This window comes from Sphaeramia orbicularis, chromosome 14 (genome assembly GCF_902148855.1).
Source record: "Sphaeramia orbicularis chromosome 14, fSphaOr1.1, whole genome shotgun sequence".
NCBI classification, from domain to species: domain Eukaryota; kingdom Metazoa; phylum Chordata; class Actinopteri; order Kurtiformes; family Apogonidae; genus Sphaeramia; species Sphaeramia orbicularis.
In genome coordinates this window covers 2,385,336-2,398,509 of record NC_043970.1, presented here as the reverse complement: position 1 = coordinate 2,398,509, position 13,174 = coordinate 2,385,336, and the positions used below count along the sequence as shown (strand labels likewise).

At 40.1% G+C, this 13,174-nt stretch overlaps 1 protein-coding gene across 1 annotated transcript in view; it reads left to right on the top strand.

The window, feature by feature from the left end:
* LOC115433213 (glutamate receptor 4-like) overlaps positions 1 to 12,779 on the top strand; it is a 343,230-nt gene extending 330,451 nt beyond the window's left edge. The window contains exons 23-24 of the mRNA XM_030154500.1: positions 2,211 to 2,348; positions 10,952 to 12,779. Of these exons, the coding sequence (XP_030010360.1) occupies positions 2,211 to 2,348; positions 10,952 to 11,116 (303 nt within the window). The 3' untranslated portion in view covers positions 11,117 to 12,779. The remainder of the gene's footprint in view (positions 1 to 2,210; positions 2,349 to 10,951) is intronic.
* Positions 12,780 to 13,174: the final 395 nt, after the last annotated feature.

Sequence of the window (13,174 nt, the reverse complement as noted above, 5' to 3'; positions counted from 1 at the left end):
TATTGTCATCGTTACAGGAACAATAAAAATCAATTTAGCAGCTCTGTTCTATTTAGCAGCAGTTCAAACAGAAAGACTGTATATAAAAACTATCACACAGAAATGATTCTGAATATATGAACTGAAAAATACTGACAATATACAAAACTACAAAGAAATATTGAAATTTACAAAAAGGCCAATTCTATACCACAGATAGAAGAAGAAATATACGCAACATGAAAAGGAGTAAGTGATGGTTCCAATGTAGAAAAGTCAACATATAGACATTTTCTGCCTTTTTGTCCTCATCTCTTCTGTTGTTTGCGTTGATCCTGGCGTCATGTGCGTTTCAATAAGCGTCCGTGTGAAACACAACAGTGGAACCAATGTTTAACAGCAAAGAAACCAAGGAAACAAAGCTTCAAATCAGGAAACTAGAAATCAAATTATTTTTTAATCGATTCGAGTGGATTATTGGATTAATTGTTCCAGCTCTACACCAGTTATGTCTTCTCAATCAAAAGGACATGATGCACAGACACATGAAACACTTCACCTGCTAATGAGACTGAGCATGACAGGCGTGTTTTGTGTCTAGGCAATAAGGTGAACACCGCTCAAGGACATGCAGGTGATTTTATCCAGGAGATAAATGACAGGAAGGAGCAAGAGTCAGAGACATCAGTGGCATAAATATGACTAAAATGGGTGAATCTCATCAGCCTGTAGACAGGAAGGGGGGCATTAAAGGGATAGGTCACCCAAACCTTTCCTTAGGAACATATGGTGGTATCTAGTCATCCAGACAGATTGAATTCATTCTGTCAAAGAAATGTCACAAACACATGTTGTATTATTGAAAGGTAGAATAAATTAATGTTATTAGTGTGGATGGATGGATGGATGGATGGATGGATGGATGGATGGATGGATGGATGGATGGATGGCAGACCTTAGGGGAAAATAAAACATCTGCATGACTAGATGCCACCACACCATAATGTTCATACGCAACTAGTTTTTTCATAGTTTATTTAATTCCATTATAAAATTAGAATTTTAAAATTTAGAATTAGTAGTAATAGCAGCAGTAGTAGTAGTACTAGTATTAGAAGTAGTAGTAGTAGTAATACTAGTAGTAGTAGTTGAAGTAGTAGTTGTAGTAGTAGTAATACTAATATTAGTAGTAGAAGTAGTAGTCGTAGCAGTAATAATGTAATAATACTAGTAGTAGTAGTAGTAGTAGTAGTAGTAGTAGTAGCAGTGGTGGTGGGCCGTCCATTTGGTCCCTGGTCCTTCAGTGGGACTTACTCGACTTAATCCACCTCTTAATACCATCACTGTGACATCAAAATTATGGAAACCATCAATACTAAAAATTAAAGAGAATACTGCCAAAGTTATATCCAATAATAGTCCTGCTCTGACCATCCAATCAGTGAAAGGATAAATAATGATGACATTGGGGACCAGCTAGCTGGAATCTGATTGGTTACAGGAAAAGTCCTGATGGTCTACAGTTTCAGTCCCATGAGCCTTCACTACTGATTCTGAAGGACCAGGGCAGATTAGATTAACCCTGGTAACACAGAGACACTGAAATCTGATTGGACCAAATATCTTCCATCCACATCCATGAACTGGAAGCAGTGAAGCCAAAAGAAACACTACGAACTGAACAGAATAATCTATTGGGAATAAAGTAATACAGTTTCATGGAACAAATACTAGAATTTAGGTGTAAATGTAGGTCAGTGTTTCTGATGTTTAGTCCAGTAGAAGGCCTTGGCCCTGATGGACCAACACTGAGTAGTAGTAGTACTAGTAACAGTAGTAGTACTAGTAACAGTAGTAGTAGTAGTACTAGTAACAGTAGTAGTAGTAGCAGTAGTAGTAGTAACAGTAGTAGTAGTAGTAGTACTAGTAACAGTAGTAGTAGTAGTAGTTGTAGTAGTAGTGAGCGTAGCTGAATTTACAGTTTAGTTGCATAAGAATAATTCTTCTGTGAGACACAAATCTATGTCCTTCCATAAGTGTTCCAGACAGGAGGGTCCAGAAAGTCCTTATTGTTCTCAGTTTAGACACAGATTGGTGAACAGTGTTGTGTGTGTGATAGTGTGTGTTTGCCATGTTGTGTAAATGTCTGATGCTCTTTCTGCTGCCTCCAAAAACCAACGCTGACTTTTGTTTTGCTGTTCCTTCTCCCTCCACCCCCCCATCGTCTACAGGACAAGTCCTCCCAGGCCCTCAGCCTGAGCAACGTGGCGGGGGTCTTCTACATCCTGGTGGGGGGCCTCGGTCTGGCCATGCTGGTGGCCCTCATCGAATTCTGCTACAAGTCACGCAACGAGGCAAAGAGAATGAAGGTGGAAGCCCAGTCGCAATCCCCGTCCCAAAACCCCCATTCTCATCCCCACCACCACTGCTACCCCTGCCGCAGAGGCACCCGCCATAGCCCCAAGACTAGCCAGAGCCCGAGGCCCAGCCCCAGCATCCGCAAGTTAGCCGAGTTTAGCGAGGTTTTCAATGAGTATGGCAGCGATGGGGAAACTGATAAGATGTAGTTGGGGTTTTGGTACAAGGTCGGCCCAGGTCTTGCTACCCCCTCAATAGCTCCCTGCACAGAGACTGTAAGTGAAACCTGTTGAATCTCTGCGCTAGCTTCGCCATGCTGAGTGACTGTGGTGACCAGTGGCAAAACGCTTCCTCTTTATCTGTCCTATTCGTAGATGGGGGAGGTTTGCTGTCAGGGCTTTGTGGCAGGACGATGCTCTGGTACAAAGGCTTTCATTGTTCTGTTGTAAAAATGTCTTTTATTAACCCTTCGGAGTCCCTGAACGCACCTCGTGTCCAAATCACAAACCTATTTCAGATGATGCGTCTCGCTGAGTCTTCATTTACACTGATGTTAAAGTGCAGATGTTCAAATAAAACTGTGAGGTCAGTTGTGTTTAAAGGCTGAGTAAAAACCAGACTCATCCTAGACATTTTAAACATAATTTTCTGCAACATTATCATCACGTTTGGTGTATGTTCAGTTCAGGAAGAGAAAAGAAACACGTGACTGCGTTTGGTGGAAAACTGAACCATTTATTAGAATTTATGTGATTATTCTAAGGGTGTATTCACGCCTGGGAAGTCCTTTGGTCCACTTATTTAATTCTGATCAAATGTGGACTTTTTTTTTTTTTGTTTGGGGTGTATCGCATTCTCATTGCACTTTTTGCAAGTGGACCAAAATCTGTAAACAGAAGCACGCATGTGAGGAACTGCGCTGGCATTGGATAGAAAAGTCGGGGGCGGGGTGAATCAGAGATGATGGGTGTTAATGAAAACAAACATGGAGGTCCTACGTGACCATTGACCAAACGTCAATGACACATTCAGTCTTTCTTTTCGGCGTGAGGCCGGTTATATTCACACCAGAAGTGAACCCAGGTGAACCCAGAGTCCGTTTGGAAATGGACCTACTTGTTTGGTTTGAATCAGAGTTCACATGTTTGTGTTCCCACCTAAAACAAAATTCTGGATTTTCCAGGAGACAAACTCTGGTCCGTTTTAAATGGACCAAAGAAAGTACCGTACTTTCCAGGCTAGAAGCCGCAGGTGTCCACGTTGTAACATGAGATATGTGCACAGAAAGATGGTAAACAGACAGATTATTTAAATATTTTTTCCATACCTTAACTGCTTTTTCCCAAACAGTGCCTCTAACATGGCAGTAAAACGGCAGGAACAGGCTGGTTCAAAAACCCAGAAATGCCATTGATCGCTACCTTCATCTTCCTTCTGCTCATTGAAACCACTGCAGTCGTCTTCTTCAGTGTCGGAGTTGAACATCCTCAGAAAGGCTCTGTCACACACCTTCTACGTCTGTCTTCTGTTTTCTCTCTCATTGTCACTTCCGTCCTGTAGCTCTATTTCCTTCTTGGACAGACACATCGATTGCTTTTAACTTAAAAGCTGCATCATATGCATTTCTTCGTGTGTTTTCCATGATAAGGCTTTGTGCAAAATGATTGTTAAAAGTTTAGCTTAAAACTTCTCCTCTTCCTCACCTCTTCCACCTGTCTGTTTCTGTTGCACTTCTTGTTAGAGCGCCCCCTGGAGGCTGTTAGCCCGTAAAAATCTATGCTCGAGCCGCATCGTTGTATAAGTTGCAAGGTTCAAAGCCTGAGAAAAAAGTAGCGGCTTATAGTCCGGAAAATACAGTAGATCTGAATACACCCTAAGCTACAAAAAACGGTTCACTCCACATGCTTTTGATTTAAAAAAGCACAAAATGCTGAAAAAGAATCGAACTTTTTCTCACTCAGATTTCACGTTTTTGTGTGATTTTAGGTTCAGTGTCTTAATACAACATGATGTGAAAAAAATGTTACCAAATAAGGCAAAGAATACACTTTTTTTAAATGAAAAATATAAGGGCAAAATCAAAAGTACTGAAAAACAGCCAAAATCTGCTCAGACTCCTAAGGGTGAACCCAACCCATGGTGTTTTTTGACAGCCTAAACCTAACAACAGGGAAAACTGAAACTAAGATGTCATGGCTTCCGTCTGAAACCTGCTCCTCCTGTGTTATTGCCAGGCGTTCAGCCAACTCATCCAGTATTTATTTCACTCTTTATCCCAGCTCCCCTCTCTTCCAAAAGCTCTTCTACCTGAAACTCTGTCTGCCACAAAGCCCTGAGGACAGATGTCTCCCACTGCTGTCTTATTTTATCGCCGTGTGGTCATGTGATGTCCCAGTCTGCACTTATTATCAATGTGACGGGAAGTAATGAGTCATATGTAGATGTGACGATGGCTTGTGTGGCTGCAGACGTTGGCCCTCATTTATCAAGCGAGAATACCATGTGACCCATTTCCCTGCCAAAGTGTCGTACTCTCAGCTTGGTGGAATAATATCCATATCTAATATTCATATAAACGAATGTTGAGGAGACAATAAATGCAAACTCTCATGACAGATCAACGTTAATCAGAGCCAAGTATTCAAACTTAATGTGCAATTAGACACTGTCATTTTATTTTAATGTTACGTGTGAAACTGCGAATAAAATTTAAGTGTACACAGATTATGTAAGATAGTTTAACAGGACGAGAAATAATGAGTCTTCAGAGGTTTGTAGACAGCATATTTGACTCATTACAAATGAACAGACAAAACAAGCGGCTTTTATCGTACAGAGCATTTTACTGTGGTTCTAATGGATGTAAGTGAATATTTAGCATGATAAATGAGGACCGGTGTGTACTTTGTCCATGTATTTGTGAGAACATTTCACCTGACTGTAGTACATTCTTCCATCTGATGCAGTGATGCCAAACATACAGCCTGTGGGCCTAAACCAGCCCACTAAAGGGTCCACTTTGGCCCGTGGGGTGAATTTATGAATTACAAAAATTTAACTGAACATGTTAATAATCAAGGATGTTGAAATAATTTTAGTTCAGGTTCCACATTCAGACCAATATGATTTAAAGTGGGTCGGACCAGTAAAATACTATCGTAATAACCTATAAATAATAACAAATATGCAATTTTCTCTTTGTTTTAGAATAAAAAAAGTAAAAATTACATAAATATTTTTACATTTAGAAACTATCCTCTCACAGAAAATGGGAATAATCTGAACAAATATGACGAACCTGACATGTCTTCAGAGAAGTATGTGTAATTGTGCCAATATTCTGCCTGTTATTTAAAGTTTAGTTTATCTCCTACTATATAATCTGTTCTGTGTCCATCTGTCCGATCGATGTTCCATTACAGGAGGGCATTTGTACAGATTTTCCTCAGCCTTCACAGGCCCGATCACCGCCAAACTCACCAAATGAATAGAAACATTACCTGACTATCTACTAGGCACTATTTTATGTCCATATTCAACTGCTGTGAGGTATTCTGAGCGATTTTAGCCTCTCATGCTATCGTACAATGGCACCACGGGTACAATGCCACTAGTTTGTATAATGCACATGTGTAAAGGATAAACTGAGGCAGAATATTGTTTAAATTGCACCTACTTTTCTTGATAAATTTCAGGTTGTTCATGGTTGTTTGTCTTCCTTCTTCTTCTTCTTCTTCTTCTTCCTTCTTCTTTTCAGTTCAACTGGGCTAGTTTTGCTCTTTTGAAAAAGTTTGAGAGGAGAAGCCATTTTGTGGAAGTGGAAAATCCTTCCCTGAACAGAGGTGGTGGTCTGAGACACAACTTACCAAAAACCTACAACACCATTTTGAACAGTTTAACAAACTATCTTCCACACCTGGACTCACCTGAGAGCAATCAAGGCCCTCCTGAAGGACTTGGACAGTGACCCACATACAATACCCACTAACAACGAAGTCCACCCCCCCCACAGCTTTATAAGTCCACTGATCCCCACCAGTAATTTGAACTGAAGAAGTTTCTTCCATTAAAGGTCGAACATTTTCAAAAGAGCAAAACTAACCCAGTTGAACCTAGAAAACTACCAAGAAGAACAATGACCTGGGCAAATGAGAACTTACACACAACATGCTTGTTCATGTTATTCACATTTCTTTAAAGGACAGTTTGTAAATTAAAACATTTTCATATGTAATTTTTGCTTTTGTCATTATAAAATATTTAGAAAAGTTTGGAGTTGTCCTTATTTATAGGTCATTGTTATTTTATTGGTCTGACCCAGTTGAAGTCATATTGGTCTGGATGTGGAACCTGATCCAAAATGAGTTCTAATGTCTAGTCTGACCTCTCCAAAGCTCCTCGGTGCCTTGTGTTTCTCAAGAATTGTCATATTTTTTACCTTGTTGATGGAGTAAATACATTCATGCATTAATAACCAGAGAAATTAGCCTTAACCAAACAGGAAATAATATAATATAATAAAACTTGGACTCTTAGCGGTATAGGTCTCCCTCAAGCTCAGTGGATTTTATTGATGCAAAATTGAACCTGTAGATTTGAACTATGACATTTTCAAATACCTTTTCCTTCCCTATGTATCTGTCTAACGTGGTTATGTGTCCCTCATCAGCATTTCAGTACCAACTCCTCATTAGCTTGACTGTTGCTTAGTCAGCGTCCCCGTCCCACCGCCTGCATCTCCCACGCACTGTGTAGGAACTGTGTCGCTGATGGGTTTACATGTAGTCCGGGGCTGGCTTCATGCTCTACTCAGTGGCTATCAAAGGTGTCCCTTCTGACTCTAGACTGTATTTCCATGTGTGGCTGTACTCTACTGTGAGGCTGTTCTCTTCTGCTAATTGTAACGCAGACTGGAGTTTTAGTTCTCTGTATTTTTGATGGCAGATGAATTATCATGGGTCAAGTTTGTGATCAGTCAAATTCTGTTCAAATTCTGTTTTACACAACACATGACCTTTACACCAGTATGTGGCCCAACTAATAACACTGGGGGGGGGGGGGGCGCTATTGGATTGCACTTTATCAGACCTCTAATCCAATGGTTCCCAACCTTTTCTGTCTCGTGACCCCATTTTAACATCACAAATTTCTGGCGAACCTAGATATTCAAAACAGAGACTTTTTTTTGCCAAAATAGATTTGTTTTGGATCATGTAATAGTTTGCTGTACTATGTTGCAAATAACTGTTAATTTTAGATGACATTTTGTCTATAAAATGTATGTTATTATGGACAGAGGCAGTAAAGCCATGGGGTAGATTTCTGCACAAAGTGAGAATTTGATTTTCCTTGGTCAGGATATGTGCAGTCAGTCCAGTTTAGATTTACAAGGCTGACAATTAATACTGAACAAACAAGAACTGAAACTATGAATTATGAAAGAGCTGCAGCATCTGAAACTGACCACAATGAACATTTGACAGATAAACAGAACCACAGTGCTGCAGTTTCAGACTCACAGTTTGTCATGTCTTTTATGGATTGTGATTGTCTCTCTCAACTCACCATATTTTTTTTATTAGTAAGTTTTTTTTTGGTTTTGTTTGGTTTGGTTTTTTTACCAATTACTAGAAATTTCAGGTGACCCCATTTCAATTTCAGGTGACCCCATCTGAAGGCTAAGCTTCTGCTGGTGTAGCTGTTAGGGTCACAGAGGCACCCAAACCTCCTGACCACAATAAGGTGGCAATCCCTCAGGGTTAAAATGGAAAAATAAAACAACGAAACACAAAATAAAATATTGTTCATCAGGTAACTACTAAAAACATGACATTCACCTTCATTGGATGGCCTATATCAAATATATGCAAACCCAACAATAACACTTCTCACAATTGCCAATATTAACAAAACTAAAAATGGTGGGCCAAGTTATAAAAAAGAAAAGTAATTGCAAGTCTTTCAAAAATAAAACTGAAAAATAGAATTAAAATGATGATATTAATAATAATTAAGAATAAAATAAAATATCCACCCAGATCTTGACAACCAACAACATAGACTTTATCTGAATTGGATGGTGTAATTCTCAAATAAATGTTCAAAATAAAGTAATGATAGAATAGGACCTCTCTGCCAATACTCTGGCTCTGTGCTGCAGACAGACGGACAGTGGTGCTTGTGGGATCGAAAACGAAACACAAGTCTAAGCGACTAAAACTGTGAGAACAATAGACTGTTCCCCAGTTTACTGTACAAATATAGATGTATTTTTTAGTTGTTAAATATTTCACAAGTCGCTATGATTTTGACGACAGAGGTCTGCTGCTTCCTCCAAGTGTCCTGCTGTTGTGCAGCTCATTTTGCTCCTCCCTCCCTGCTGACACCAGGTCATGATCATACTAACAGTGACTGGATGTTCAGCTGGAGGAAGGTGAGCGGGGCGTCTGTGCCCAGCGCTGTGAGCCTGCACACAAACAGCACAGAGGCAAAGAGGGAAGAAGACAGGCTTTTTCCAGTGGATTTTCAGCTACTGCAGTAAATCTTGTCTCTATTGAGTTTGTGGCTGATCTATTATTTTCTTTTCCAACGTCTTACAGTTTGATTTAAGGGGGCAGGACGTTTGTTTAAGGGGGCGTTACCCTCTCTTGCCCCTGCGTAGAATCTTTCTCAGTCCCAGTCATGTAAACCCTCTGTCTGTCTGGAGATGGAAAAGTCAGTGTTTCACACTTCGACACTTTGTTGGTATATTTAGTGATTTTTTCAGACCCCTCTAGAGACTCTTTATCCAAAAAGCCACTACTAACAAATCCATCCCCTTTTTCTGGTGTTAATGGAGACTTTTGGAGACTCTGATGTGAAAACACGTATTGTTGTTTTTCTAAAACAAATCACTGAATAGAAATCAGTCCCACTGACTTTGACAGTTTTCTCTGTTGTCTCTTTTTGGTCCATTTCGATTGTTCATGTGGACTGAAAATTACAAATCTTCTGGTTGTAAACTGGAGCCTGACCGATACGGGATTTTTGGGGCCGATGCCAATACCGATACTGGGGGCTAAACAAAGTCGATATCCAATGTTATTGACCAATATCCGATATTGGCCGATAACCGATATATTGGCCGATATATGAAATAAGAACACTGATCTGCACAGGATATAATAATCTTATATTAGATAATTGTGGACAGGTGGATAAACAGTTGTATAAATCTTTGTTTATCTCAAATATAATTTACACAATTTTCAAATGCAAACTATGCAATCACAAAAATAATTAGAGCAAAAAATATGACTGACCACACAATTCTGTTTTCACTCACAAATTTTGATGCGTCTGCCTCACGGCACTACAACTTCTTATGTGGACTAAGGACTAAACTGAGCATGTGCAGAGTGAATTAGGTGAGTCCTAAGTTGTTCCTGATTGGAGCAAGTGCAAGAGTTACAACTGACCTGTGTTACAACTGTCCCCAGTCTCCCCTACACTATTAACACCCAGGCCTGCGAGCAGAATGAAACTGTGAGGTAGACAGGAAGTGCACGGACATGGGGTTGTGGGGGGGGGGGGGGGGTGAATACTTCATAAGATGAGCGGGGGGGATAAGCAGTCCATCCTTGTCGGAGCGTGTGTGGGGGGGTGTAGCTCTGTGATTATGTGATTGTGTGTGGGGTGATAGTGTCATTGTCTGAGCAGGAGTGAAAGTGAAACTAACTCGCTTTAAAGTTCCTCTTATTCTCTGGGCAGCTCACACACACACACACACACACACACACACACACACACACACACAGCAGCAGCGAGCGACAGAATCTCCGTGCAGTAAAAAAAAGTTAATATATCGGCCACATCGGCTACATATTGGCCGATGTTGATTAACTGGTGATATGCTATAATCGGCCATCGGGCTCTATTGTAAACGTTCCTGTTTTACTGTGACTCGTTGTTGTCTCCTAAGTAGGTGGATACCCACTGATGCCCCACCTAAACAGGGATTCATTTTGAGCCTTCACTTTCAATCTTTTCAAAGACTTTTCAAAAATTTGTGAAGAAAACAAATCAAAATGCAGCCATCAAACTGTGCACCGCACCTCTACTACTGGAAAACACCGGATGATTAGTATCAGAAAAATGGGATGGACAAAACTCTCAGATGGAATTCCTGGTATATCTATATCATATACCAAAACTAAACAAACCAACAAACTGTTGGTTTGTTTTACTGTAACACTGTTGTTTTACTGTATAAACTGGAAATGTGCATAAATAGTGCAGTTATAGAAACAGGACAAAGTTTAGTTTTTGCTCGAGCTCTCATGGGACTTTGTGGCCAGTAGAAAAAGATGGAGTAAGGGGGCGGGAGTATGTAACTTGCACTTCATCCTGCTTCTTTTCAAATATGTTTTTATCTTTTTTCTTTGTTTTTTTTTTTTTGTTTTAAATTAGAAATGAAACATAGGCAAACAATAGTTGAACTGCGGACAACATGACGCATGAGGTCAAATGATATTTACATTAAGTATTCTGCATCTGAATCTAAAACTCCAGTGTGTGTTTCTTATCTGAGCGTCTTGTGTTCTTCCATACACATTCCTGTCTCTTTATCTTTCAGCTCACATTTACTGAAGCCATGAGGAACAAGGCTCGTCTTTCCATTACGGGCAGCGTTGGCGAGAACGGACGGGTGCTGACGCCCGACTGTCCCAAGGCCGTCCACACCGGGCCTCCCCTCCGTCAGAGCTCCGGCCTCGCCTTGGTATCCTCCGAGCTCCCGTGAAAACCAAAAACTTCTCAAGTGCCTTAATTCAATAAGAGACAAAAGTAAGAATCACACGGCCCAAAAAAAACCACTAGAAACTAAGCGCAAAGAAACAGGATTCACCTAAAACCCAAACGGGTCACCACCGGAGGGCCGGACGAGAAGGATCGACGCTTGATGACTCTTTTTCGTAATTTGCGGAAAACAGAAGCAAAACAATCTTTTCTTTAATGGCGACTGCGCAGTGATGGAGAAGAACAGAAGGAAGAAAATGAATAATATCATGGTATATGATAAAGCTGAAGACCAGAAAACTGTAAACTTGAAACTCTAAACTGTGCTGTTTTTTTTTTTGTTTTTGGGGGGGTCCCTTTTTTTATTGGTTTTGATTGCTATGAATTGGCAAAACTGAAACTACAGTCAAGATTGTTTTGACCAGTATTTGCCACACAGACCTGAGTTCAAGAGACAATAATCTATCTGGATATCAACATGTGACGTTGGGGGTGGGGGGAGGGGGGGCTGTGCCCCAGTGCCATTACAATATGATGAAAATATTTGTATTAATAATACTGAAAAATAAATAATCTATTGATACTGAATATATGAGAAACATAGGAAACTGTGAACATAAGTAAATATGTATATTCCATTCAAAAAAAAAACATAAAAAAAGCGCCCCTGGAGAACCTAGCTGTACATAGGGACGACTGTGCTTGCTTTTTAAACAGATGTACATAGCAGATACTGTAGTGGACCGACAGTTCTTTTTGTAATCATCTTTCAAGATTTTATTCATCGCAATAATGAAAAAGATGACGAGACACGTGAAAGGCAGCGTTATTAACCGTTTGGTGTTGACTACTTCTTAAACTGTATAATACAGGAACACTGAAGCTCCAAATGTGAAGGGGTATCGACTGCCCTAATACTCTGATACCTGTTAAAGTACAAAATTCATTCATATATTCAACAATGAATGTTGACACTCGCACCACCCCCACCCCTCACTGTGCAGACGTAGACCCAGAGAAATGCTCCCGAGTAGAGCTTTATAATATAAAATCAACTTTCTGCATTCAGAGTAGAACTATTTTTTTCATTCCTTGATCTATTTTTTGTACTGAACTCAAAAGACGCTGTTTGTCTCCTGGTTTTAAATGTCGGCAGTCGAGTACTATCTGGGTAGAACTTTTAGACCGTTACGTGTGTGGAGATGAAACTGAACAAATGGCGTTTTCTCTCATTCTGTGTTATTCAAGTGTCTCTGCTGTGTCCGATAAGAGCCCAGATGAAGCCAGGTCTGTTTGTCTGTGGGAGCCCTTCCTTTTTCAAACACTGTGGATCGTCCACACAGAGGCCGGACATGGACACACCCCTGTAGCAGAAACGTCCCCACCCCGGTCTCTTGGACTGAAGTGTCCTCATCTCAACTGGAAATGGACGGACAATCGTCAGCCGCCGCAGGACGCCGCCGCATCAGCAGCAGAAGCAGCCAAAGGCGGTGGCGGTTTCCCCTTTGTACAGGAAGTCTGGAGAGAAACCAGCTGACATACTTCAGGTCATGCCATCTGTCTTTAGAAATCAACTGTAATATGGCGTCTTCTTTTGGTTTCAAATGTACATCTTTATTTTGGTCTTTTTGTTTTGTTTTTTTAGTAAAATGAATTTTAAACTGCAACGTATGTTGTCCTTATTTGATGCGAGTGAGTAGATTAACACAACAAACTGACACGTGGTATTTTTGAGTCAAATTCAGCCTCAATATTTAACCCCTGAAGACCCAGTGCTACTTTTATGTCAGTTCCCAAATTAATTTTTCTCTCCATTTAATGTTTCTTAAGTGATTTATCACCATTTATTATAATATCATCCTCTGTATTTTGCATTTTTTCTGTGAAAATCAGGTTTTCACATATTAAATTCACTGATCATATAGATGTTCATTAAAGCTCAGAGTAAATTCAAAGGTGATCATATTAAAAACTGAAAAAAAAAATTGAAAACTGCAGTAAAAGTGTCTTTTTCAGTCAAATCTCATTAACTGAACATAAACCCAGTGTGTCCATCCACTGT